Below are 24,297 nucleotides of genomic sequence, written 5' to 3' on the forward strand. Positions count from 1 at the left end.
GCTGTGAACTGGAGTTCTGTGCCATGAACTTTTTTTTCCAGCCATGCATAATTTGTAGATTCTCTAATTTAAAAATTAGTAAAGTTACAAGTCTATAAATTCTAGGAGAATATTCCTCAGAAGCCTTAGTTCTGAGATACTTTCTGGTACCCTCTTGTAACAGGATTCTTTGGGCTCTTTCCATACCTTTTCATAACAGTACTCTATCTCATAACTTAGGGACATATTAATTATTTGCCTCAGAGAAATACATTATTGTAGGGCATCTGCAAGGTTTCTTAAGGCTACTACATCTTCAACCTGAAGTTCAGGAGGTGGACGCAAGGCTCTGGAAATACATCAATTCCCTGTAATCTGGCAGGTCTCACTGTGAAAGAGCTATTACTTCTTCTACTGTCTATTTCATAAACAGGTTCCCAACTCCAAAAAATGTGTTTCAGAATCCCAGAATGCAGGCATTTCCGTGACCATACTGAAATTATATTTTTCAACTCTTTAGCCAGAGAAGGGATGCAGACAGCTCCAGGAGACATCAGAAAATCCAAAGGATTTTTACTGCACTCATGCTCTTGCATGGTAATGATAACCAGTCCTATCAAAAAAGGTGATCTGACTAGATAATCAAAATATAGCACTCCTAATTTTGTCTTTTAATTTGATCTTCATTTGAGAACTTCCTAAGTGACAGGCACTCAGTTCCTGTGAACCAAAGCATGATACCTGAAATTTTACCACTTGCCCTCGTGATTCACCTTCTTCCATTCCTTTTCAGTGACTCCTTTCAGTAGTTATGTTAGTATGGAAAGATGCTAAGCGAGGAACTAACTATAGAGGAAGTTTTCACAAAGAAGAATGCTTACTCAGTTGCTAATTTATGTCCACCTAATAAAATCCAGCTCTCTGACCCTTATCCTTGTTAAAAGGAATATTAATTTACATCTGCTCCTTGCAAAAAGCTCCAGTGGGAGCCTCTTCTGGGGTCCCTCTAAAGGAAGGTTAGATGGGTTAGGACCCCATACTGTGCATACGCTTCTTAACAGAAGTTAGAGTACATAGTGAGCAAGTTTGGTAGTTTTGTTTTGCACCCAGAAACTAGTAATTTCTTGGTTTTATGTACAACACCATTACTGTGTATTACTTCAAGAAACAGGATAGTGCCAAGCCAACCACAGCACCACTGGACATTTATATATGGAATACGATCACTCAGGCTCTCATCTTCAGGTGTGAGATTTTCAAGTTCGACTCAGGAAAAGTGGCATGAAAAAACATTAGTTTTGCTGAGAGTCACATTACAGTGCCTACCATCTCATCTCACCTCCCCTAGGTATGTTCACATGCTCACGGCATTTGCAGTGTCTATTGCCGCTGATCTCTGCAATCATCCAAAAAGCAAACGAGATCATTTTAAGTGCTTGCAGCTACTGGGAACTGCTTCCTCTTTGCTTCTACAGAATGGTAGCCTAGCAGGGAGACTAAACCACAACCAGCTGGCAGTAGTACTTTTATGCCTTTAATCTCAGGTAACATGCAGTTCTCCACATAATCTTTAATCTTTTGCTACCAGATAATAATATGAAAATAGAGTCACTTGAGCCAACTGCGCCAAGTTGGACAGGCACGGCTTCTGTTACTATGTAACAGGGACAAACAAAATAGGGAATGTGGGTTGTTGCCCTGGCAGGACTACACAGTGGAACAGGTCCTTGGCAGATAAGACCACTCTAATACCACATACCAGAAACACATGCTAACAAAACAACCGACCTTAGGGGTCAGTAAAATCCCTTCCAAAAAATGATCCTTTGTTTAGTCAGAAATTGAAGAAAACTGTCACGTTTGTACAATGGGGCTCTGATGGGTTGAACTCTTAGCATGAGGCAAATTTTAGCTAATGTATTAAAACATGAGGAATCAGACCTGAAACAAACACTGAACCAAGCCAGAACCCTGGCAAAGAAACTACTACAACACAGCCAGTCTTACAAGGATCCTTCTTCGCCAGTTGCCATACCTTTGTATGAACAAAACAAAGGTGAAGTGCGGCCGCAAGGGGAACGGCGGGGCGAGGAGACCCGACCCGTTCCGCGCTGCTGGCAGCGCCATAGCGCCGCCCGCCGCGCGGCCCCGCCAGTTGGGGCCGTTGCGGCAGTTGCCGTGAGGCGAGGAGAGGGGCTCGGCGCCGCCGTGGCTCCCCGTCAGCCTAGGCTGCCCCGCGCTGTGCTCCGCTGGCTGCAGAGCCTCGACCTCCCCGCCTGCCCCAGGCACTGCCGCAGGTGCGCCGAGCCGGGCCGGGCAAAGAGGGGTGGGCCGGGGAACGGGAGCCGGTGCCAGCGCCCCTTCGTGTTGTCTCGGCAGGGATTTCTCCAACGGGTACCTGGTGGCGGAGATCCTGGCGCGCTACTTCCCCGCCGAGATCCGGAGCCGCGCCTGCGGGACCGGCAGCTCGCTGACCGCCAAGCTGAGCAACTGGGCCCGGCTGCGGCGGGTGAGGGCTCCGCACTGCAACGCGTTATGCCCCCCCTCCCCGCCCCCTAAAATTTTAATGGGCAGTTTGTGGCTTCTTAACGAGGTCTAAAGTTTGTCATTTGTCATTTTGAGCTCCCGCTCCACAAGAATGAGGTGTGTAAAACTGGCACAATTGGGACAAGCTGCTGCTGCCAGGAATTCTGGGCTTGTTGTGCTCTTGGTTGGTACAAATTTCGTGCTGAAAGCTTGTCTTGGTGAAGTAACCTTTCATGGGGCAACAAGAAAAATCTCATTTGGGGTAACAAATTCAAACAAGACAGGCATCTTTGCACTTGGTCATGCACAAGGATACGTGTGTGTATGTATATATATATATATATGTATGTATATGTATATATATATATATATTTTCCTGTTGCATAAAGTTTTTTGCAAAACACAACCTCAACGTGGCCCAGGAACTGATAGAGGTAACAATTCACTGCAAACCAGGAGCAGCAGAAAGGCTGGTGCAGGACATCTACTCCATGCTAACAAACAGATGGTGAGTCGATGATGCCTGTAGATGGCTTTAACGGTGTTGATCAATCAACGTTTCTTATCGTATCCTAATTTGGCAAGAAATAGCACAGTCATAAATGAAAAATGTATTTTAAAGTGAAATTTGACTCTGGAAGAAGAGCTTGAGGAGCTGTAACTGAGTGGATTGAGCCCACAGCCCTGGGTACTGACTGCTTCTTGATTCAGTTCAGCTCCTGGACTGGCTCTTTACATATCATTTTGGTCAAGCTATTAGTTTGTGTATTGGTTTCTATTTGTTGAAAATGAAAATAACATACATTATAGAACAGTAAAAACTAATATTTAGCCATTTCTTACTGTAATTAATTGCCAAACACTTTTTTTTTTTTTTTTTTACCCCCAGTATTAAAAGCCTTCAAGACAGGGAGATTGATTTTACAGACTACTGTTACCAGACACAGTTACCAATGGTTGCCAGATCAACAGCTTCCAAGGTTATCAAGAATAACATTAGGCTGACAGAAATAATGATGGAACCCAGTGTTACCATAAACAGACAGAAGGCTAATGCCATCAGTAATATGCACATGAGAATGAGAATGTAAGAGAGGGAAGAGGATCCACGTGAGTGTTTCTCTTGTTGTTCTTTATTTTCCTCAAGCAGGACCAGAGCTTGGGACAGCCACGTTTTCCCACAGCTACAGCTCAAAATTTCTGAACAACAGCTGAAGATAGCAAGTAGCAGGCCTGCATTGGTTGTCTTTGTCTCGCTTGCCTCACTGTGGCTGGGGAGTACTGTGAGAACCTTTAGATGTGATGCGCTGGGTTGTGAGTACAATCTTTGAAATTTTTCTGAAGTTTCGTGGTTGATGACCACTGTGTGGCTGCATTCAACGCTCCTTGGGTAGTATATCAATGTTATGTTATTGGAGTCAAATTTAATTTTAATAACACTTCCACCATTAACACAATTAATACTTCCCTCTGATACTTCGTATTACTGAAAGAAGCTGCCGAGTTCCTTCACTCTTCTTTGTTGAAGCAATACCCAGAGATCCTATAACTTGCCACTGTTATTCTTTGAAGAAATAAACAGCTCTGGGTTCACGGGGATAGCAGTGGATGTTGTATATCTTGCCTTTAGCAAAGACCCGCAGTATTCTTACAGTCAAACTACTGAGACATAGAGTGGAAAAGTGATTGATGAGGTGGATGGAAAATTGGCTGGAGTGTCACATTCAAGGGACTGGTTGTAGACAAAATCTAGACGATGGCCGGTTACGAGTGACTTCCCTCAGATATCACTTTTTGGGCTAGCACCGCCTAATGTCTTGATCAGTGACCTGGATGGTGGGATGGAGGGCGCTCATAGCAAGTGGGGGAGTGACTGGCATGCTGGATGAAGGTCCCTTCAGGTTGGAAGAGACCACAGCAGGCTGGAGAAATGGGCTGACAGGATGTGATGCTCATCACGAAGTCCTGCCGTGGGAATGGAGTAACCTATGCACTGCTACAGACAGCCGCTTAGAGAGGAGCTTTGCACAGAAAGGTTCCTGGTGCATAAGTTGAATAGTGCCCTTGCAGCAGTGGAGGCCAGCAGCATCTTGGGTTGCTAGTAACAGAATAGTATGTCAGTGGTTTGGGAATTGATTTTTAGCCCCTTTATGGCACTTAAGAGACTGCACGTGGAGTACTGTCCTCAGTTTTGGACTACTCTGTACAAAACAGGTTATCATTCTGGAGTCAGTCCAGGAAGGGCCACCAAGGTGGTTAGAAGGCTGGTGCACATGATGTATGAGAAGTGGAAAAGAATTGGGTTTCTTCAGCTATAAGATAATGTGAAATGATAATATAACAGCTGATTATTTCCTCCTTTTGTTTATTAGGTTAATTTAACTTACCTGGATAAAGAATCAGACCAGTTGTTGCCTTTCACTGGCATTATCGAATGATCTTCAACAGTGCAAAAACATTTTTAAAATCAATTATTATAATTCTGTTCATTGTAATGTTTATTGCTCTTCTCTTCTGCAAGACAAAGGATAAAACCTTTGAAAAAACTCAGTCTTGCAGATGTTTGCACATACATCAGTCATGGATCAGTCTCATCGCAACCAGTTCACCCATTTTGAGGTTTGAAGAGATAGATCATCAGGCTATGTAGTTCAACCTCCTTTGGTCAAAGATGCTCTGTATCAATTAAAAAACATCAAACCTATGCCCATTGCATTTCACAAAATAGATTGAGTTCTCTGGTTTGTTTTCATATTGAAGCCTTTTTCTATACTGTGAATTTTCAGTATCCTTCTGAAAATGCTGGCACCAAATCTGAGCCTAACATTCCAGGATTGGTCTCTTCTATGGCATAGACCAAGGCTGAGGTCTCTTCTAATTTTTTTCTGTTTTGTGCATTGCATGTACTGGGAGTATGAGTTCTGAGAGTTCTTCCAGCTTCTTGATATCAATGGTAGTTGCAGGAGTAAACAAAGCTTATGCAGGCAGAAATTGGAAATCACATTTCAAGTAGCGTTTCTTCTAACTTAATCTTTAACATGTTTGAAGAGGCTCGAGCATTCTGATCAACAGACATCAAACAAAGAATTTGTTCTGGATCTGCATCAGAATGTATAAAGTTTTCAGGTTTTTTTCTATTGTTTTTTGTTTTCTCCAGTAGAGGACCTACTTTGCCAAGTAATATATTACTATTACTATTAATATATTAATAACTACAATGACTTAATGATTATACTCTTGAAATATTTTGAAATTGTTGAAATTCAGAATGTGTGGTTTCAAGACATACCTGTACAATCTCAACATTTCATCTCATGCTTATTTATGAACTCATGCATATTGTGTCCAAAAATGCTAAAATTCATTTTATTTTTTAAACATATAAAAAATACCATGTTTGAAATGAAGATACAGTGAATTTTTACTATACAACCTGTTTAATATTTCCCCTTCTCTTTAGAGGGTTTATTTTATTTTTATACAGCTGCCATGGTTGTCTGGGTGTCTAAGTCAAGTGGGGGGACAGGGACAGTAACTGTTTTCAACTAAACTGGGGAATTGATCAACTAAGTGGTCAGATGCTTGACATACTGCTGAAATGAACAACTTGTGATTTTTGCTTTAAAGGATGGGTTAACATTAAACGAAGTTTCAGACATCATACAGTTTACCATCTTAACTGCACAATGTCCTCTACAAATATAGCTAGTATCCCAAAGGAAAAAGCATTTGCTCCATCATGTAAGTTTGTTTCTCACATCATTTAAGTTTTCAATTTAATCTTTTCAGATTATAATGTTGGGTGGTTTTGGTGTACTTTTGCTATACAGGCAACCAAGAGATTCCATGTTTAAAAACTTGGAAGAAACCAGCTACAATTTCTTAGAAAATAGAAGGCTTAGAGGGGTTTGGCAGTATTTTTTTTTTCTTTTAACATAAAATTGCTTCAAGGTTTTCTCTGGTCTTGCATCTGCAGAAGTTATTCTGATATTCAAAAGTGCTTCTCTTACTTTCCTCAGAACTTTATTTTGCATACGTTCACCCTACTGAAATCATTTTTTTCTGCTCCTGTTACATAATGGAGATTTTCATTTTGTTGAATGTGTGAATGGGTAGATGTAGTCCTTACTTACGCAATAATCTTGCCTGCATATGGAACTGTAGAATGTAGTCCTGGAAAAGTGGGAACTGAATCAGCATAGTCAGCTCTGTAGCAAATTACTAAGCCTAGCGTGTAGGTACGCTGAACCACATGATGGCCCTAGGCACACAGATGTCATCTTGTTGGGCTGTTTTGGGTACTGATAGTAGTCACAGATTGAGCTGACTGATCAGTTTACAGCTTGTTTGTATATGTTCTTCCATTTTCCCATCAAGGTTAGTCAGTATTGATTTAAACAAACATACCCTCAGAAAATAGTAGAGCTTTGACTTTACCTGTAAGGCTAAAATGGTGCCTTCACAGGGGAAAATGAGGCCTTCTTTAAAAGCTTAACCATAAGTTTGTATGCTACATTTAAATCTGATTAAAACAATGCTTTGACCTTTAAATTATGGCATTTTAATACTTCTAATCTTCACACACACACACCCTTTTTTAAAAAATAATTTTACATTTTTTTCTGACTTGCTTGTAGATTCCTCAGGAAAGAGAGACAAAACAGATGTGCATTCTGAAGAACTCCAAGAGAAACAAGCTGACAGATCCTCTGTTATGATGGTTATTTAGCACCTTCCAGGATACCACTGAACGGATTAACCAGAGAGATGTGGAACTTTGAAACACAAACCTCATTCTAATTACAGTTCTGTTGACTGTATAATCAACAAAGAGAAATCTAAGTTTACTGCCTGTTAGGGAACAAGTCTATTTTAAGCCAAATAAATTGGAAAACCTGGTTTAATTGTAGTCACATTCTACAATACAGCTTTTGTTATTATTTATTTTAACAATAGTTTAATTTACTTGTCTCTATAATATTGCCTAGTTTCCTTTTCAGCTTCATTTCTTATTAGAGTTGATATTTATCAGTATAATTTTCTGATACAGATGATATTGATACAAGATCAGAACCCACAAAGTATAACTACTACATGGAAGTATACGAAGATATGAAGACTTGAAGACAGGATCTTCACAAATGCTTTTTCTTTTTTTTTTTTTTAAAAAAGCTTTATTTTTCCTCCTGTTGTTCTAGTAATTTTAACTAAAGCAAAGTTAATTCTGGATTTTATTTCTTTTCTATATAAACATAAAAGCTTCAGATTTTAAAAATACTAATACCTAGTCTGAAAAAACAGGTATCTAGACTTCATAGTTTAATTTCTCTGGAAAGAATGAAGGCAGTTTCTTGCATTAGTGTAATCTTAAATTATTGCAATTTGGGATTTAATATTTTTTCCCAATGAAGAGTTCAACAAGATGGATTTAAAGTGTCATATCTAATTTTTAAAGGCAGTGTTTGCAATGGGAAGAGTTCACAGTTTGACTTTTTTTTTTTTTAATCATTTTGGAACCCACCTAGGAGGGTGTTCTGTTCTGAGGATCTCACCTTTGGCTACAGCCTGTGAAGCTTACAGACACTCATAACAGTGGTCAGATTCTTTCAATAGAACAATGATTTTATAGGGATACAATCATGTAAAAAAATCTTACCTTAGGTATACTGAGATTTGTAGTAACTAGGAAGCACTTGGTATATAGCTTGCTAAATTTCTTCATTCAAACAGAAATACTGATTTTTACAGAAGAGTCAAACAACTGTTTGAAGACAAAGGATTCTTTAATATTAAAGCAAAATACTTGTATTTGACTAGCTGTGCTGGACAATGAAGTCACACATTAACAAACAACCTGAAATTCTTTTTGAAAATAATGTAGCTATGTTTTGACAGTTGCAACCAGTTTTAGCAGCAGACACACTTAACTTTTTTTTGCATGTTCCCCTCACTCACCAGATGGGGTACAATTATGTTAAAGAAATGCAACCTCATTTTATTCACAATGACTGTTACCTGATGGATCCCAATACAAAAAGTGCCCTTTGACTTAATTTTTGTATTTCAACAATGAAACAATTATTAACCCTCACTCTCTAGTTTAAAGAGGGAGTAAATTTGTCTAAGACTCCATGTTAAGGCACAACTTAGGCACAACAATTGATGCAGTAATACTACGTCTTCTGAGATATTTGAACTATGATGTATTCGTAAAAATCCTTAAGACACAGCATAAGTTTTGAAATACAGCTGAGTGGCAGTTGAGTCAATCTTTCAGATCCTATCATCAGACATAGGGTTGCACATTCAGTTCTTACCTTTGGTCTCCAATTTTGTATTAAATTACACAATCTTGTGTGTAATAGATTTTATATTAAATTACACAATCTCGTGTACTAAAAGATAACTAGTCTTTCAAGCAACCCATCAGATATTGACTGCTGGAAAATTGTTTCACAAACTATGAATTTTTATTTCTGAAATCCAACTCTAATTCCCCAAGCTCCACAGGGTTGAACAAAGGAAAACATTTTCCAAACAATACCTGCAAAAAGTGAAAAATTGTTCTAACACCTAGGTATGTACAGAAATGTTTTTGTATAGATTACAAAGCAGCTATGATTTTTTCCAACATATTCTTATACCAGAAATCCTGTAATAATACTCTAAAACAGACAAAATGAAATCTTAACCTTTTAAAAATAGGAAAAAAAAAGAAAGGATTTATTGATTTCTAATCTCCATCCCACCTTTTTGGCATGGGGCATTGTGATTTCTAGTTAGATGAGGGCATTGCTTACTGACCTATTGAGGGTTGTCTTGGATAAGGTCTATTAAAAAGACCTTGTGTTACTTCTGATTTTACAGGAGTTGCTCTAGAAATAATTCTGCCAATTTCTAAATGTAACTTCTTTATATTTTATATAACTAGCGGGATTTTAAAATTTATTTTAAAGATGCAGCAAAAAATGTAACAACGGGTTAGGTAGATTTCTGACTGGGTGCCATCAAGCTGAAAAGAACCAAGGCATCTTTTCTACAGGTGAATAATTCCAATTATAAGATTTCTTCTATAATTAAATTCCATACTATATACATCTTTAAAATTTAAATATTCATAGTATTCTATTGACATTTTTTTCTTCCCATTTGAGCACAGCATTAGTAAATAAAAATATATGCACAAGTATTTGTTTCTGGTCCATCATACTATATGTATAACTAATATAAAATGTAAAAAGAAAACACATTTTAAATGTATATAATATATTTAAATAATTTCAATACAGTTGCTGGTTGTCCCTTACAAACCCTCTGTTTAAAAAAAAAAGTTTCTATACATTTTAGTTTCTGATTAGGGAACTACAATGGGGACAGTTGCCAAAGACGAACTTATTAGAAAATAGAGTATTATAATGTAGATATTCAAACCTATCTAAACAAAACATTAGTAAACATCTTTGTACTGCTATTAAAGCACGTAAGTAATGGATGAAAAAATCATCTAAGCACTTGAAATATTACTTTTGCTATAGAATTCTGTATGTAAAAACTAGTTAAAATTAAAAAGGGGGACACAATGTGTTAATCAGCTGCAGGATTTCAGTCATTCTAAAAATGGGTTGCAGTGGCTATCCATAAAGTCACTATGTATTTAAAAGAGTGTTTATGAATTTCACAGTTTGTTGCCTGTATTTTGATAATGTGCAGATAGTTGCCTACTTGCTCTACAAGGCATTTGTGTACACAAATTTAACAGAAATGTGTCTGCATTGTCTGACAACAGTTCGTTCTTTAAAAAAAAGGCATGGCTGTCAATTAAGTTAGGACTTTTTCTCTTTGGATTCTCAAATAACTTTTTCTTTGGATTATCAACAAACATTTATATAGAAATCTTTTTCTTGTTCTCATATTACAGTTTTCAAAGTCCAAGTAATTGCCTTTCAGGAGGGATCAACTGCCATCTTTCTGTCCTTTGACAAGCAAGGTTAAATTGCTATTAACCCCCAAACTGTTATTCTAAGCACTACAAAGAACAGAGGAAAACACTGCATCAAAATGGGTTAAGTCGTATTCCTGTTCCTAGTGGTGAAAAAGGATTCACTTTGGCCCACATCAAAGCATCATTCAGTGAAATAGCAGATTTTCCATCTTCAAGGAAGAACACTGGACCCTGTACAGCAAAAATGTTTGGAGAGGGAAAGAAAAACAAAGTACACAAGTATTGAGTAAAGACTACCAGAATGACGAACACATTGTTACATCTGAGAAGCATGTAAAAATCAGATGTACATCTATCACCTAAATTTATGCAAAAATAGTACCTAGTCAACTCAAAGCTTTGATACTGAATTTGTAATGCACAATTGTTAAGTGAACTGGTTATCTTCTAAAATCTGGAGACCCAACATTTTGTAATTTTTCTATTTTTTGATTTTTATAATTGTTGTATTCTATATGTTTGTCAGTAATTCAGGCAAAATTTAACTGTAAAATAAGAGTCCAAGGTAAGATTTTTTTTTTCCCTTCAGAATATTGTACATATTTCGCTGTAATTATCTATGGTGATCTTTGGGTTTCTTCATCCTAAAAGTAAATAAATATGTATATATAACACCTGCACGGAGGCTACATGCAGTCTACAGGAAAATTTCAACTGTTTACTATGAAAAACATGAAGGACAAAACACCAATTTATCTGTTGGGAGAAAAGCTATCTGCTAAATTTCCTCATTTGATACAATACAGTGTCAAAGCTGCAATTTAGTTTTAAGTGCCTTCTTCTCTGAACTTACCACTTAAAACTGTAAAACCAAGCAATTAGGTTACTATACCTTAGTATTAACCCAATGAATTGTGAGCTGATCCGCATGCCTAAAGCAATGACTCCTAATATTTGCTAATCCAGAGGTTAGGATATTGTAGACAACAAACTGGTGACACCATATTTGCTATTCTTGTCGAATGGATTATAACAATGACATCTTTCTGTGGCTGTTAGCAACAGCTAACATGTGGCATGTATTTTCCTCTGAGCCACAGCAAAGTCCACTGGTCTAATGTGGAGATGTTGGCAGCAAATCTTTTAGACTTGAGGATGCTCAGTTTGTAATTCTGTTTACCTCAAGGACCTCACTAGCATTTTGTGATCTCCAATTTCTGATACAAAACCATCCCTCTTAATCCTTGAACAACCCTCTCATTCTTTGGGCTGGCATCTTGCACTGGACAGAGGAAATAGCCTCATACAAGAGAGTAATTTGACATTGAAGCAGTGCTTGGAGAAAGAATCCTTTGAGTAGTGTTTTCAGGCCCTGTCAATTTCCCCTTTGTGAAAATACTAACATATACCAAAGAAGCATTAAAAGGACTAGTACATTTTGATCATAAAGCCCTATGCAAGTGAAAAATAAATATATTTGAATATTTACTTTTCTAATATTTGGCTTTAAATAATGAATTTTAAGTTTTATATTATACATTTCCATAATGATTACTTCTAACAATAGAATAATGTCAGTATGTTGTTGAAAACAGAAAAACAGGATTTTTTTTTTTAATTTAAACTGCAGTGAGGTAGGAGTTATTAAATTGAAAGCACTTTAAAAAGAACATTTGGCAAAATAATTTTGTCTTTCCCATGGAAATTTAAAAGTTTTGGTTTGGGAAATTGGGCAATTATTTGTTTGGACAATTCTTTATATAGCTTTTCTAACACAGCAGATCTCAGCACTTGTCCTCTTTAACTTCGGCTACTCTGACAACACATTCCTCCCACATGATGGGCTAGACATTAGACTTACGGTAACCTCACAACTAGCCAACACTATCATCAAGACAGAATACCTTGGCTCTTTGAAACTGTACCTGTATCCTTAGCCCAGTCAAACAAGAGATGTGAACATCAGAATGACTAGGAAGATTTGATCCAGTGACATAGTCTGGCCCAATCATTCCTTTGAGAGGCTCCTCTTGTATTCGTGATACCAGTATTGAATACACCATTTTTTGCGATTCAGATGGTGGGGTGCATGGCAATTCATCCGTAGGCCTATGAACAAAAGACACTTATTTTTCAACCATACATCATAGTATGCATTAGAAATTAATGTCGACATAATAGCAATTTTTTACATTCAGGTTAAAATTTTACAAAAGGATAAATACTGTATTTACAAATAAACATTTAAATGCCAGTAGTCTCATTCATGCTAATTTCATACTTTGCACCTACTTGTTTAACTGAGTACAAGCTTGCCATGCATCTAATTCCTCGGAGAGCTGTTCAATTTTCAAAGGTACAGATACTTCCCGTCTTTTTAAAAGCTGACTGAAAAGGAATAAAAATAATTAAAGTCCAAATCAATTCTATTAATATTTTCTTGAAAGAAAAATAAGATAGACAATAGTAAAATCAAAATATTTTGATGCAACTTTAGCATTTGATCCTTCATAATACTCACGAATATAAAACCTTAGAAATATTAAATTACTAGATATTCTAGTATACTAGAAAAAGCACACTTTTTCATTAAGCTCCTCTTCAATTATCTGTGTTTGTTTTTTTTTTTTTTTTTGTTTGTTTCTTTAAGGCCTCTCTATATTTTAAGGCTTTTATTTTCTTATGACAAGTTTACTAAAAGTAAGGGCATATATATAATGTGATAAAAATATGGTTACAATGATGGTGGTTTAACACATGCTCTGGGATAGCCTTGTTTTATCTGATTACCTGGGGAAAACAGAGTTTCAAAAAACTTCCAATGGATTTATTGTTATTATTTTAAATTAAAATATAATACAAGTGACAGTTACTACCAGACCTAATTCAGCAAGCTTCCATCTCTGTTGGACTGCCTTAAAAATGTCCAGTTTAAGCATGTATGTATACAAGTGTCCAGTTTCAGATGGCCTGAAATCTAAAAACCTACGAATCCCAAAAATACTGTGCAATCTGAGAAAAAAAATAGAGCAGTTTTGTTCAGTGGTTCTTTAAATCCCAAGAAAACTTAAAGCTTGACAGCCAAAGTATCACAGTCTCTGACTGTTTGTTACTAGCCTATTAGTTTCCGTATCAGAATAGCCCTTCTGTAAAAGCTTATATTTCTTCTTGTTGTTTTCAATATGTAAACCTGTGGCTCATAAAAGAAATAAAACCAGTGCTGTTTCCTTTCCTGTTTGCACACTCAGGTTTCAGGGATGACAGTGGCTAAGAGGAAAGGAGTGCTGTCTAGAATCTAATGGAGAGGAGTCAAAGAAATGGGGCAAACACACAGATCTAAGATCTGTTAAATTTATACTGTTTGTTTATTGTTGGTAGAAAATTCTGATAAAACATCAGGAAAGCTCACAGTTTAGGGTTCAAAAGGACTGGACAACATGCAACATTTATTCTCAATGAAGAGATAAACAAGCTGTAATTTTTAGCAAAGCTGCAGATAGTGTCTCAGTATTAGCTGGAGCAATGCCAAAGCAGACTGCATTACAAAATCAGCGACATCTTGGACATGGCTTTGCTACACAGCAAAATGGGTGACAAAACCAAAAAGATCTGATGATGCCAAATTGTGAGGGAGAGGTTATGCTAGAAATGGAAATTACTTATCTGGACAGCAGTGTCCTTACAAATGAGAGAGGAAGACTAAATAATAGTTAAAGTTTGATGAAGGAATACTAAAATATTGTATATAAACCTGTTTTATTTACCAGATAAGATAAAGGTTACAGATCTTATTTTTTCTCCTTTCAAGTTGAGTGGATTTAGTCAAGTCAGTCAAGTCAAAGTGGGTTTGGGACCCAGGTTGGGTCAAATAAGGTCAAGTTGGATTGGGTCAAGTGGGTCAGGCCACATGGAGTCAGATCAGGTCAAGTGAACCAAGTGGGACAGGTCAGGTAGGGTCAAGATGGGTTGGGCCAAGTGGGTGAGGTTAAGCCAAGTCAGGTCAGGTCAAGTGCACCATGTCAGGTCAAGTTGGTGAGATCAAGTTGAAAGGGCCAGACCACATCAATTGGGTAAAGGTAAGTCAGGTCAAGTCAAGTGACTAGGCTGGGCTGAGCCAAGAGGAGTCAGTGGGCTAGGCAAAGTAAAATGCTTGCAGATAGTGAATATTAGCTTAGCAAGTACCAGAAGGTCAAGACAGGTGTCTTAGTGGGAAATCAAGCAAGTCATGAGGTCTACAGTCACAGCTTGTCCTTGTCGTTACTGAACGAGTCTTCACAAGTGGTCTACACTGATACAAAATTATATATTTACAGTTACAGTTCTAATCATGCATGGAGGCAATGCTGAATATTCATCTACTTCTAATAATCTGTTTTTCATAAAGAACTACAAGTTTGAGTGAAATCCTGAATTTACAACTTGTTGCGCTAACTCAAAAACTTTTATTAACATAATGCACAAAAAAACCATAGCAGGCATGGGTCTCACTCACAGAACTGAGACCTCAGATTTTTTTGTGGGGGAGAAGCGTGGACTATCTATGGCATACACCGTAATAGGGATTGAGATTTCTAAGTGTTATTGAAAGCTTAATATTACCTTGTATATTCATAAAGTGCAGGTACAATGCTATTGTACTGTCTTCTGATAGCAAGTAAAGCACCAATGTAACCACACAAAATCAACAACTCATTCCGAAACCTATAAATGGACAATTATTAATCAAAAACAATAAGGATTTCAAGCATTTGCAAAAACCTTAAACTTATATTCAAGTATATGATTTTAAAAACTAATTTATCAGTCCTTCTTTCATGGGTAATACATGTTAGCTGATTGTTTACTTTCTTTGTGGTGTGATGTAATTGTTAAAACAGATTTAATCTGCTGTGTACTGATTTTAGTTATTAAATTTTAAATAGCAAGTATAACACAATTAATAAGCCCAATCACATAAAGCTGCGAAAGGAATGCACTCAGACATTTTAATGTAATAAAACTCTAAAATGTAAATAAAATTGTCTCACATATTTGTATGGTTTTCAGTACCGTCAATTTTCCCCACACACCAGAGGTAAGAGTTAAGCTTTCTGCTTCTTTCTTTACACATACACTTGTGCAGATACCCAGACCTAGCTTCAACCTCATTTTTTATGAAAGGCAAACCACAGCACTCCAAATATTTTAAGAGTTAATTTTAAGAGTGCCAACTTTTCCTTGACGTAAAAACCCATATTGTGTGTGGTACCACTACTCCTTTTCTTCAGGAAACTGAAAGAAGTTGTGATCCAAGTGAACTTCTTCAAATACGGCCAACCTTGACTCACCCATTGTAAGTGCCTCACAGAGAAAGAAGAAGAAAAATATCTTTTTCTTCTTGCTAAATTTAGGAGAATTCCACATTCAATTCTCCATACTGGGAATTAGCCTGCTTGTTGCAATCTTTTTGTAGCCTTCTTCTGGTCAGCAAAAAATACATTAACAATGTGTACCTATAGTTATTTTTATTCCAAATGTTTCCTTTAAGCTTGCACTTCTATAAACAGGTAAAACATACTCACTTGCTACATTTATGCAACACTAATCGTTCGGTACGTATGTAACTTAGAAGATCAAGATATGGGCAGATTGAATCTAAAGTCCAATCTGAGCCACGAAGTTGTTCTGTTGAAAAACAGAAACAAAAATATCTGAAGAGGCAGGCTGTAAAAATTACTTATGCTTAAAAAAGTTTCTTCATTTAAGTACCTTTCACATATTGAATGCCAATAGGGAGAGCCTTCTCTGGTTCTGTGCTTAACAGATAGTACTTTATAGTTTCAAATATATCCCCGTCTGCCTCAGTTGTCTCTGCCAATCGCATACATTCTTCTACATCAGGAAGATTACACTAGAAAACAAGGTTTTTGCTAAAGAATTATTGTAATACTCAACCATCTAAGATGCACAGAAATACTGAAGCTTGTATATATCATTAAGATCAAACTCTCTGAAGATATTGTTTGAAGGACATACCTTCATATAATAGGCATTAAAAAGCCATCTAGAGTAGAGATGACACTGCTGAAGGAGAAGGTTCTGTAACTATCAGCTTCAATTGCTAGTGATTTTGTGAATTTGTTACTATTCCTTTGAAGATGTACAGCCTGAGTTTAAGGGAGGGAGTTAGTGGAGCAGACTCCTTCACTGCTGAAGATGAAGGGGGGGGGGGGGAGAGGGGAGGGGCAGGATTTAAGGAGATTACAGACATCAAGATGTAAAACAATTCAGGGTAGTACAGAAAGGTGATCTGCCAAGACATGATTAGGCTGCACTTCAGTGATGAGGAGGTTATAAATCCTACTGACAAATAATGGTGAAGATCATAAGCTACTTCTGGAAGTAATCTGTGCCATGGAAATACTGCACACACTAGAATTAAAGAACTAAAGTTCTTGTACTGAAAATAAAGTCAATAAAGACTAAAAGAGAAAAAAGGTATTGAACATATATAAAAATGTTAGTGACAAAATCATCTTAAATTTATTTGGCATTATATGTTCTGAAATAAGAAACAAATCATTACAAAACCTCTTTTTAGGATTCAGGTAAATTCTTTCTCATTGTACCTTTTCATGTAGGTCATTTATTTCTGCTATGCATCCAGGATAAAAAGCACATAGCTTTACCAAATGCAGTTTATTATCAGGAATCATCATAAGAAGATCGGCTGCTAAATCCCTGCACAAACACAAAGACATGTTATTCTTGATGGTTTGTAATAAAAGGAAAGAGTTTTCCCTTTACCTTCCTTCTACACAGATGAGTTTACTGGGAGAAAAAAAAAAAAAGGCTATTTTTAGAGAAGATCAGAAGCAACTTGTGAGTCTATTTTTGGTACAATAAATGAGGCTTAAGATTTCAATCAGTAGCTTACTAAGGCCTAAAGAAGGAGGTTCTACCTCTTCCTTCCCTTATATCTCCACTTCCCTACCATTCTTATATCATTTTGTTCCAGTTTTCAAAGGCATCATCCCGTCCCTCATCAATTTCTCTGATGCACATATCATCACAAGGTAGGCAGACCCAGGTCACTACCTTGCAAAAATCGAATTCTGTCTTTTTTTTGAGAATTTAATTTCTATTTTTTTTTAACATTACTTTAGGTGGTTGAATTAAACAACTGTGCAATCCTCAAGTGTAAGAACCACCTCAACGTGAGATGGAAGAATACATGAGCAGGGATTGGAAGGGAAAGTAGGACCTCTCCCATTGAAAGAAAGATGATAGCGTGGCTCTGTCCTGAAACCACATCCTCAGTCAAACTGCCAGAAGTTGAGGGTAAAAGGCTTTTAGAGCACCATGACATCAGCACAAAACATCTTTCAGTCATTCAGAATGGCTACAGCTTCTGTGATAAAAAAAGAGATTATACAAGAAAAGAATGATACCTATTTTCATCCTTCTGATTAAACACAAAAAAGTGTGCTTTAACAGACTGATGTTTCTGAAGTACTCTCTACTTCTTACCGTTTGTTTACTTCCCCACCCTACTTTACACAAGAAGCAGCTGGAGAGAAAGCATGTAAATACTAGCAAATGATTTTTTTAAAAAATCATATTGAGCTTTAAATAACTAATTATTCTTATTGTTCTGTGTCTCTCCTACTCATGCAGGCATCATTTCTCCTGTGACCCACAAGACTGACTTGCCACTGTGTAAGGCAAAATCTCCTCCTGAGTTCCCCTGGCTTGTCAGAATGAAGTCCTTGGCTTAAAAATGTAAGTTGTTGTCCAATATCTGTAACTGCTTTCCACCCCACTTCCCATCTATGATTAAATAATGAGGACACATTTTATATTTATTTTTAGCATTAGTGAAGTCACACACTTTTCTAATCTCTCCTTCTAGAAAGAAGCAAAATACCTGTATCCAAGTGATGGAGAGCTAAAAGGAAGACATTGAAACAGTAATGAATAAAACTTTGTTTTGTATTCTTAACTTCGTATACAGAAGAAAAATCTAATAGAACATCTACAAAAGCAAATCTAATAGGATAGCTGACTGTGTTTAAAAGAAATCTCCAATGCCTTTTAACAACCTAACAAACCTAATGCCAAAAGGTCTTTGGAAAATGCGTTATATTATTATTATTGCTATTATGTAATAGCTACTTTTCTAAGACACAGAAAGGCCCTTTCAGAATATAGTATATTTCACAATTTTTTAGACTATTTTCAAGATCAGTTAGTCGCACGTACTCAACTTCAAATATAGTAATTTTTTTTAAGTGACTAGAAACTGCTCAGCTGAAAACTGAAATCAAATGTTTATTACAAAAAAATACAAAGCAAACCTCATATAATGGCTTCAAATTTTGTTACCTTGAATGTTTTTTTAAGAATTGGATTGTAAAAAAATGACAGTTAGCCTCAAGAACAAAGTAAGGTGTCTGAGTCAGAATATGCAGAATTCAGTGTTTCAAGTAAAATGCCACTAGCCTTCTAAATAGCAGAAGGAAGTTCATTTTAGCAGTATTTAGGCACTAAACACACATAAAATGAAAATGGTCTTGTTAAACTCACTCATTTTTCCCAAATGCTCACGTGTTTTCCCAAGGTTGCAGATTTGGATTGGTTGGGAAGGGTATGCATCTTTGGTTTTGACATTTTTTTTTTTGTTTGGATTTTATATTTTAGAGCATTTCTAAAAAAAACATTTCATCAATAATTCATTTCATTAGCAATCAGCCGTCTGGTATTCCCTGAGGAATTAAGTTAATTAACACAATTAAGTGTTTCTCAGCAATGAAACACTTTTGATTGGTGGATTTCCATAAGCATAATAATCAATATAAAGAAAACACGAGGCCTTCAACAAATAGGCCCAGAGGCCCTCAAACTCCAGCTTCCCCATTCATCATCTTATGCATGCAGGTGACTAAAGGATACTTATGCTATGCTGTCAGCATCTTTTTATTACAAAACATGGATCTCTGATCATTTCTACAGAATGGAGAAATATGCTGTATTGGCTGCAAATCAGAATCAAGGATTGCATGGTATAGCTATAACAGATATTCTATATAGCATACGGAACACACTGATAAATCCAGATGTATACTTGGGCAACATACACCAGACTAGTTTAAAATTTTATTGTGTGTACCCATGGAGACTGCAATGTATACATGCCACAGGCTTGCAGAAATTTTATATACTTACATGTAAATGCTGTACTTTTACTAGTGTTTCTTATAGCAGTAAGATCAAAACAAGTTTTAACTATGGAACTGGATATATACATCAATTGTGAAACACCCTCTAATAGGAAGCACTGCAGGTAAAGTGAAACAATCTTCACAATGAATGCAGGGAGAACAGAGAAAGAGCTTCCGAGACTTTAGAAGATGCAGATGGAGTTGCCGGAATAACTGTTATATTTGGTGCGATGTGGACATGCTAAATCATTATGGATCCAAAGTAGCAAGTCATCCATTTCTTATTATTTCTTTTTCTGCAGTGCTTCTTTTTGTAGGCTAAATGCTCTGTAGAAAGGAGTTCCACTATATTTCTCTCAGGCTACCCCCAGATGCTTGAACAAGTATCAACTTTAGCAGCAAAACTGAGGCTTGATTAAAATATCTGTTTAAACACACGTTATTTACTGAATGTCAATTCTGAAACACTGTACAGCTTCCAAATATATCTTAGCAAGATTTTCTGTTTCATTGGTGGACAACAAACAGACCCAAACTGTACCCTTCAAAGTAAAACAACTATGAGGAAGAAGAGAAAGTTTAGCAGAGGGATGAAGTTTCCACCATATGCAACAGAGAAACTACCTACTCCTGCAGAATTAAATAGTAAACCTGTTTCATCTTTAGATCTTGTCAGCTGTCCTGTACTGTATATCCAATACAGATGTAAAATAATATGTCAGCCTCTTAGGGTTTTATATTGTAAAGCAAGTACTTAAAATCACTTTGCAGATCCTACCTGAACTTCTGTGCTTATTAACTTCATAATTCAATTCTAGCCTTACTTTGTCTGAAGCAGTCATTTTTACTGAGTACAGACTAGGACTTACTATGTTAGTTATTGCCCAAGTACGTACCTAGCTTTTTCAGCACATTTCATACTCCAAATGACAAAAACTCTTCTCTCCCTTACAATGCATACATAATGTATTTTGAGATTAAAGTGGAACATTTGCATTCTCCATGCTTTATAAGTCTAATTTTTACTCAAGCAGACATCTATCTACCCATAGCGGTCTGGCATACATATAAGTTTCAGAATGAGAAACACCTTTATTGTTTTGTCAGGGGGAAAAAAAATAAATAAATCTTTGGAGTAAAAAAATTCTTACCATGTTGTTACTGTCATACATTTTCTTGCTAGTAATTCTAGGGCATAATGTGTTGCTTGCGCTGCATTTTCTCCTAAGACAGTACCCACACTGATTGCCAACTCCAGTTCATTTCCACGAATCAGGTTTGCCATGGCAAGCTTGCTCAATGAAAAAGTTATATCATTACGGGACACAAGCATTTTTGTGGATTCACTGCATTGAGCATATGACATTCATCTATGAAACTGCCTTTTACAGGACAAAATAAGCATTAATTAAAGCAACTTTTATATAAAATTTGGGCCGCTTGAATGAGACCATCACGTACCATGTATTATTAGTTTTCAAATAACCAAATAGATTTCCTTTAGCAGAAACTTCCTATATTGAGAGAGATTAAACATCATACATAACAAGCATGATAGTGTTTCCTTTTAGTCCTAGGTAAGGACAGTAGTATTCAGAGTACGTAATTCCCCCCTTTTGATTAAATGGGGAATATAAAAAACAGGAATGACTGTCCTGTTCATATCCTCTTTGGGTAACTGGAGTTCCTGATAGGGATAATAGCATATTAAACAGTAAGAGACTATACAAAACTTGAAACTTGTCTGTTTTGAAATACAGGCATTAACTGATTATTGCTTTCTCTCAACAACATATTAAGATGGAATTTTACTCATTTGGGGGAACAGAGAAGGAAGAACGTATTGGGTCAGCAACAACAAATTCCAGAGGAAAGTCCATGAGGAAAAGAAATAATATGTAAAACTACAAACAAAAAACTTACGTTCCTCACACATCAGCCATATTTTTGGGCTTTTTTTTTTCTTTTTTTCCTATTTACTTCATTTATATTGCAAATTTGATGGAAATTGCATTCATTGTAGTACAACAAAGTTTCAATTCTGAGTAGGTCTTTTTAGTCAGCATAAACAGTAAACGATAATACTTATGTATATATATAAGGTACTTATGTACTGTATATTTTCTGATATAAAAAATACTTTATTTACTAAAATTCAATTAAACAACAACATATGTTCATGTTCTGTGCATGAGAGAAACCTTGAATTTAAAACAATCATGGGAGTTTTGCCACTAACTTCAATACTGTAATGACCAGTATAAATAAATACAGAGCAAATAATTTTAGTTAGTAGAATTTAGAATGTGGCAGACATTTGAAAAAACTGTCAATATGTGGAGATGTAATAAGGAAATCAATGTTACCTCTATATTTTCAACAGCCAGATGGCAACATGCTGCAAGCACTGCATGGCCGTCTTGGAAATACCATTCTGCCAATTCTTTACTGACTTTCTGAAGGAGCCTGCAATAACAAAACATGAATTCAGCAAGATCACTTTAAGGTTGCAGTTGTTTGGTTCTGTATTTAGATACAAGTCACGTTTGTTTATGTACCCTAAAATTTTTATATTTGACTTACAAATAAGGACGCCACACAGTCAAAAACGTAACTGGTTTGAGCTGAATCCACCTATGTTGGTGCACATTCAGGTGGGTCAGTTTCACAAAATCCACACCAGCATTGAAATGTCTCTTCAGACCGAGGGAAGAGAGATCAAATGTTTGGGTATTTATTCCGTACCTGGGAACACTGCATAAATATCACTCCAACTACTCAAAAACTGTGTGTGTAAATGAAGTAGCTACACAGACTCCAAACTGTTTTTGTTACTATACATACAGCATGACAACGTGATTTAAGTTTTTAAGTGTTGTTCTTAACAAGGAGAGATGCATGGCTTCTTTGTCAGCACACACAAAGAAAATATGTCTGTTAGTATAAATTTTAGAAATTTCGCTGATGAAAAACAGTGAAGCCTTCAGAAGAAGACGCATAAAACACAGGGTCTCATAGATACTTACTAAGTCTTACTCTACACTTCCCAAAAGTTCTAATGTAATAAAACTATATATCTAAAAATATTTAAGTGCATAGGAATAGTGCAGCTCCTTAAAGATCAAGGAAAAAAAGGATACTTATAATAAATATAATACTTATAATAATACTTATAATAATATAAATATAAGGATACTTATAATAAATACATATGACAAATGCAACTAGAAAGGGCAAGTGGCATAACTGGGGAAATTATACACTGTAGCATCAGTTAGTTGTAACTGTCTCCCTATAACTAAATACTAGAAGATGTAATATTTTGTTGTCAAATTCTACATTGCTGTTGCCAAATTATGCCAGGTTTATGTTTATGTTATGCCAGGTTGCCAGGTTTATGTTTCTTGATGACTTTATATACTGCACCAAAATGAGGCTTTAGTTATAACTTAGAAAAGCTTACTCATTGTAATCATCTGTATTGTTTAAATCAGAATGTGAAGATCCAGTTGTTGTGGAGAGTGGTGACATTTGTATATTTCCCTCACAAGCTGCCTAGAAGTGAATAAAATGACAGATTCATTAATGTGCCAATCAAAACTGACATGAAATGTTATTTTCAACAAAAATAAATTTGAGATCTGTAAAAATTCTTCTAAAGCCCAATTATAACAAAGGAAACGTTTAGACCAACAAACCTATACATAGCTAAATCTTAGCCTGTTTTTATTCAGCCGTATAAGAAATTCTACAGAAGCAAGAGACCTCTTCCCCCCTGTGGATTTGTAGAGGATTTTTCCAGTTTTTCAATAAACTTCAAACAGACAGTGAAGACTGCAAGCTTGATTTTTACTCTCCTAGGAACAAGTGGCTGAGAGTGGAGGATGAACTCCATGGCCACACCTCAATAGGCAATCCGATCAATCTGGGAAAGTTTATATAGTGGCATAAACCAAACCTCTTTTGTTTCTTGAAATACATTATTTCTAATGTTAAGTGAAAAGAGATCAGTGTGGCTTAAAATGAAATTCTTTCATGCCCTTTAAGGTGCAGCTTGTATAATGCCATTAAAATTCAAGGCTCAATTAAAATGGTAATTAAGTCCCAGCATTTTATTGCTTAATATTATCTGATTAAACATTTGAGACAGACAACTCTGTTAATTGTAATAAAAGAAAACCCTGTAATACCTGTCTTCCAAAAAGTTATGTGAAGATATTTATAAAGTGTTAAGGTGCTTTGAGGTTCACAATTTATACCTTGTTAAATTTAACAAAATACAGATAGACAGTTTCTAAGGGACCAATTCACGTGCATTATTATTCAAGTTCCCAGGTATGAGCCAATTAAACTCTTGAGAACAGGTAGGCATGAGAAAATGTGCCAGGGACATATCTTGACAGTTTATTAACAAGCTGTACTAAGGAAACAAAAAAAAATCAAAAAGAATAAAATGACAGGGAGAAAGAGTGAAACAAAATATCAGTCTTGCATGTTTTGTGCACCCTTTAACTTGTGCTTACATTCGGAAGCAGAAGGGACACGTCCCTCTTAATAATAGGTTACACTATTTTTTTGCATTCATTTAAAAGTTAGAATCATAGAATCATTATTGATTTCCTATATTGATTACTACTGAAATTGAATGGT

General features: G+C 36.2%; 2 protein-coding genes across 4 annotated transcripts in view; one reads left to right on the forward strand and one right to left on the reverse strand.

Moving 5' to 3' along the window:
* Positions 1 to 1,875: 1,875 nt before the first annotated feature.
* Positions 1,876 to 7,629, forward strand: SPATA4 (spermatogenesis associated 4). The gene is given in 5 exon segments (XM_050710373.1): positions 1,876 to 2,276; positions 2,359 to 2,488; positions 2,895 to 3,013; positions 3,395 to 3,615; positions 7,556 to 7,629. Coding segments are annotated over 5 exon segments (945 nt in total).
* A 2,929-nt stretch (positions 7,630 to 10,558) lies between these two features.
* Positions 10,559 to 24,297, reverse strand: part of WDR17 (WD repeat domain 17) — a 47,674-nt gene continuing 33,935 nt past the window's right edge. For 2 of the 3 annotated variants that reach the window (XM_035557901.1, XM_035557902.1), the window contains 11 exons: positions 23,111 to 23,202; positions 22,014 to 22,113; positions 20,799 to 20,938; positions 18,354 to 18,374; positions 17,056 to 17,167; positions 16,196 to 16,337; positions 16,009 to 16,111; positions 15,047 to 15,148; positions 12,740 to 12,835; positions 12,373 to 12,556; positions 10,559 to 10,678 (listed from right to left, as the gene is read on the reverse strand). In XM_035557901.1, the coding sequence (XP_035413794.1) occupies positions 10,559 to 10,678; positions 12,373 to 12,556; positions 12,740 to 12,835; positions 15,047 to 15,148; positions 16,009 to 16,111; positions 16,196 to 16,337; positions 17,056 to 17,167; positions 18,354 to 18,374; positions 20,799 to 20,938; positions 22,014 to 22,113; positions 23,111 to 23,202 (1,212 nt within the window). The remainder of the gene's footprint in view (positions 10,679 to 12,372; positions 12,557 to 12,739; positions 12,836 to 15,046; positions 15,149 to 16,008; positions 16,112 to 16,195; positions 16,338 to 17,055; positions 17,168 to 18,353; positions 18,375 to 20,798; positions 20,939 to 22,013; positions 22,114 to 23,110; positions 23,203 to 24,297) is intronic. The other variant, XM_035557903.1, reaches the window with a different exon arrangement.

Source organism: Cygnus atratus, chromosome 4 (genome assembly GCF_013377495.2).
Source record: "Cygnus atratus isolate AKBS03 ecotype Queensland, Australia chromosome 4, CAtr_DNAZoo_HiC_assembly, whole genome shotgun sequence".
Taxonomy (NCBI): Eukaryota; Metazoa; Chordata; class Aves; order Anseriformes; family Anatidae; genus Cygnus; species Cygnus atratus.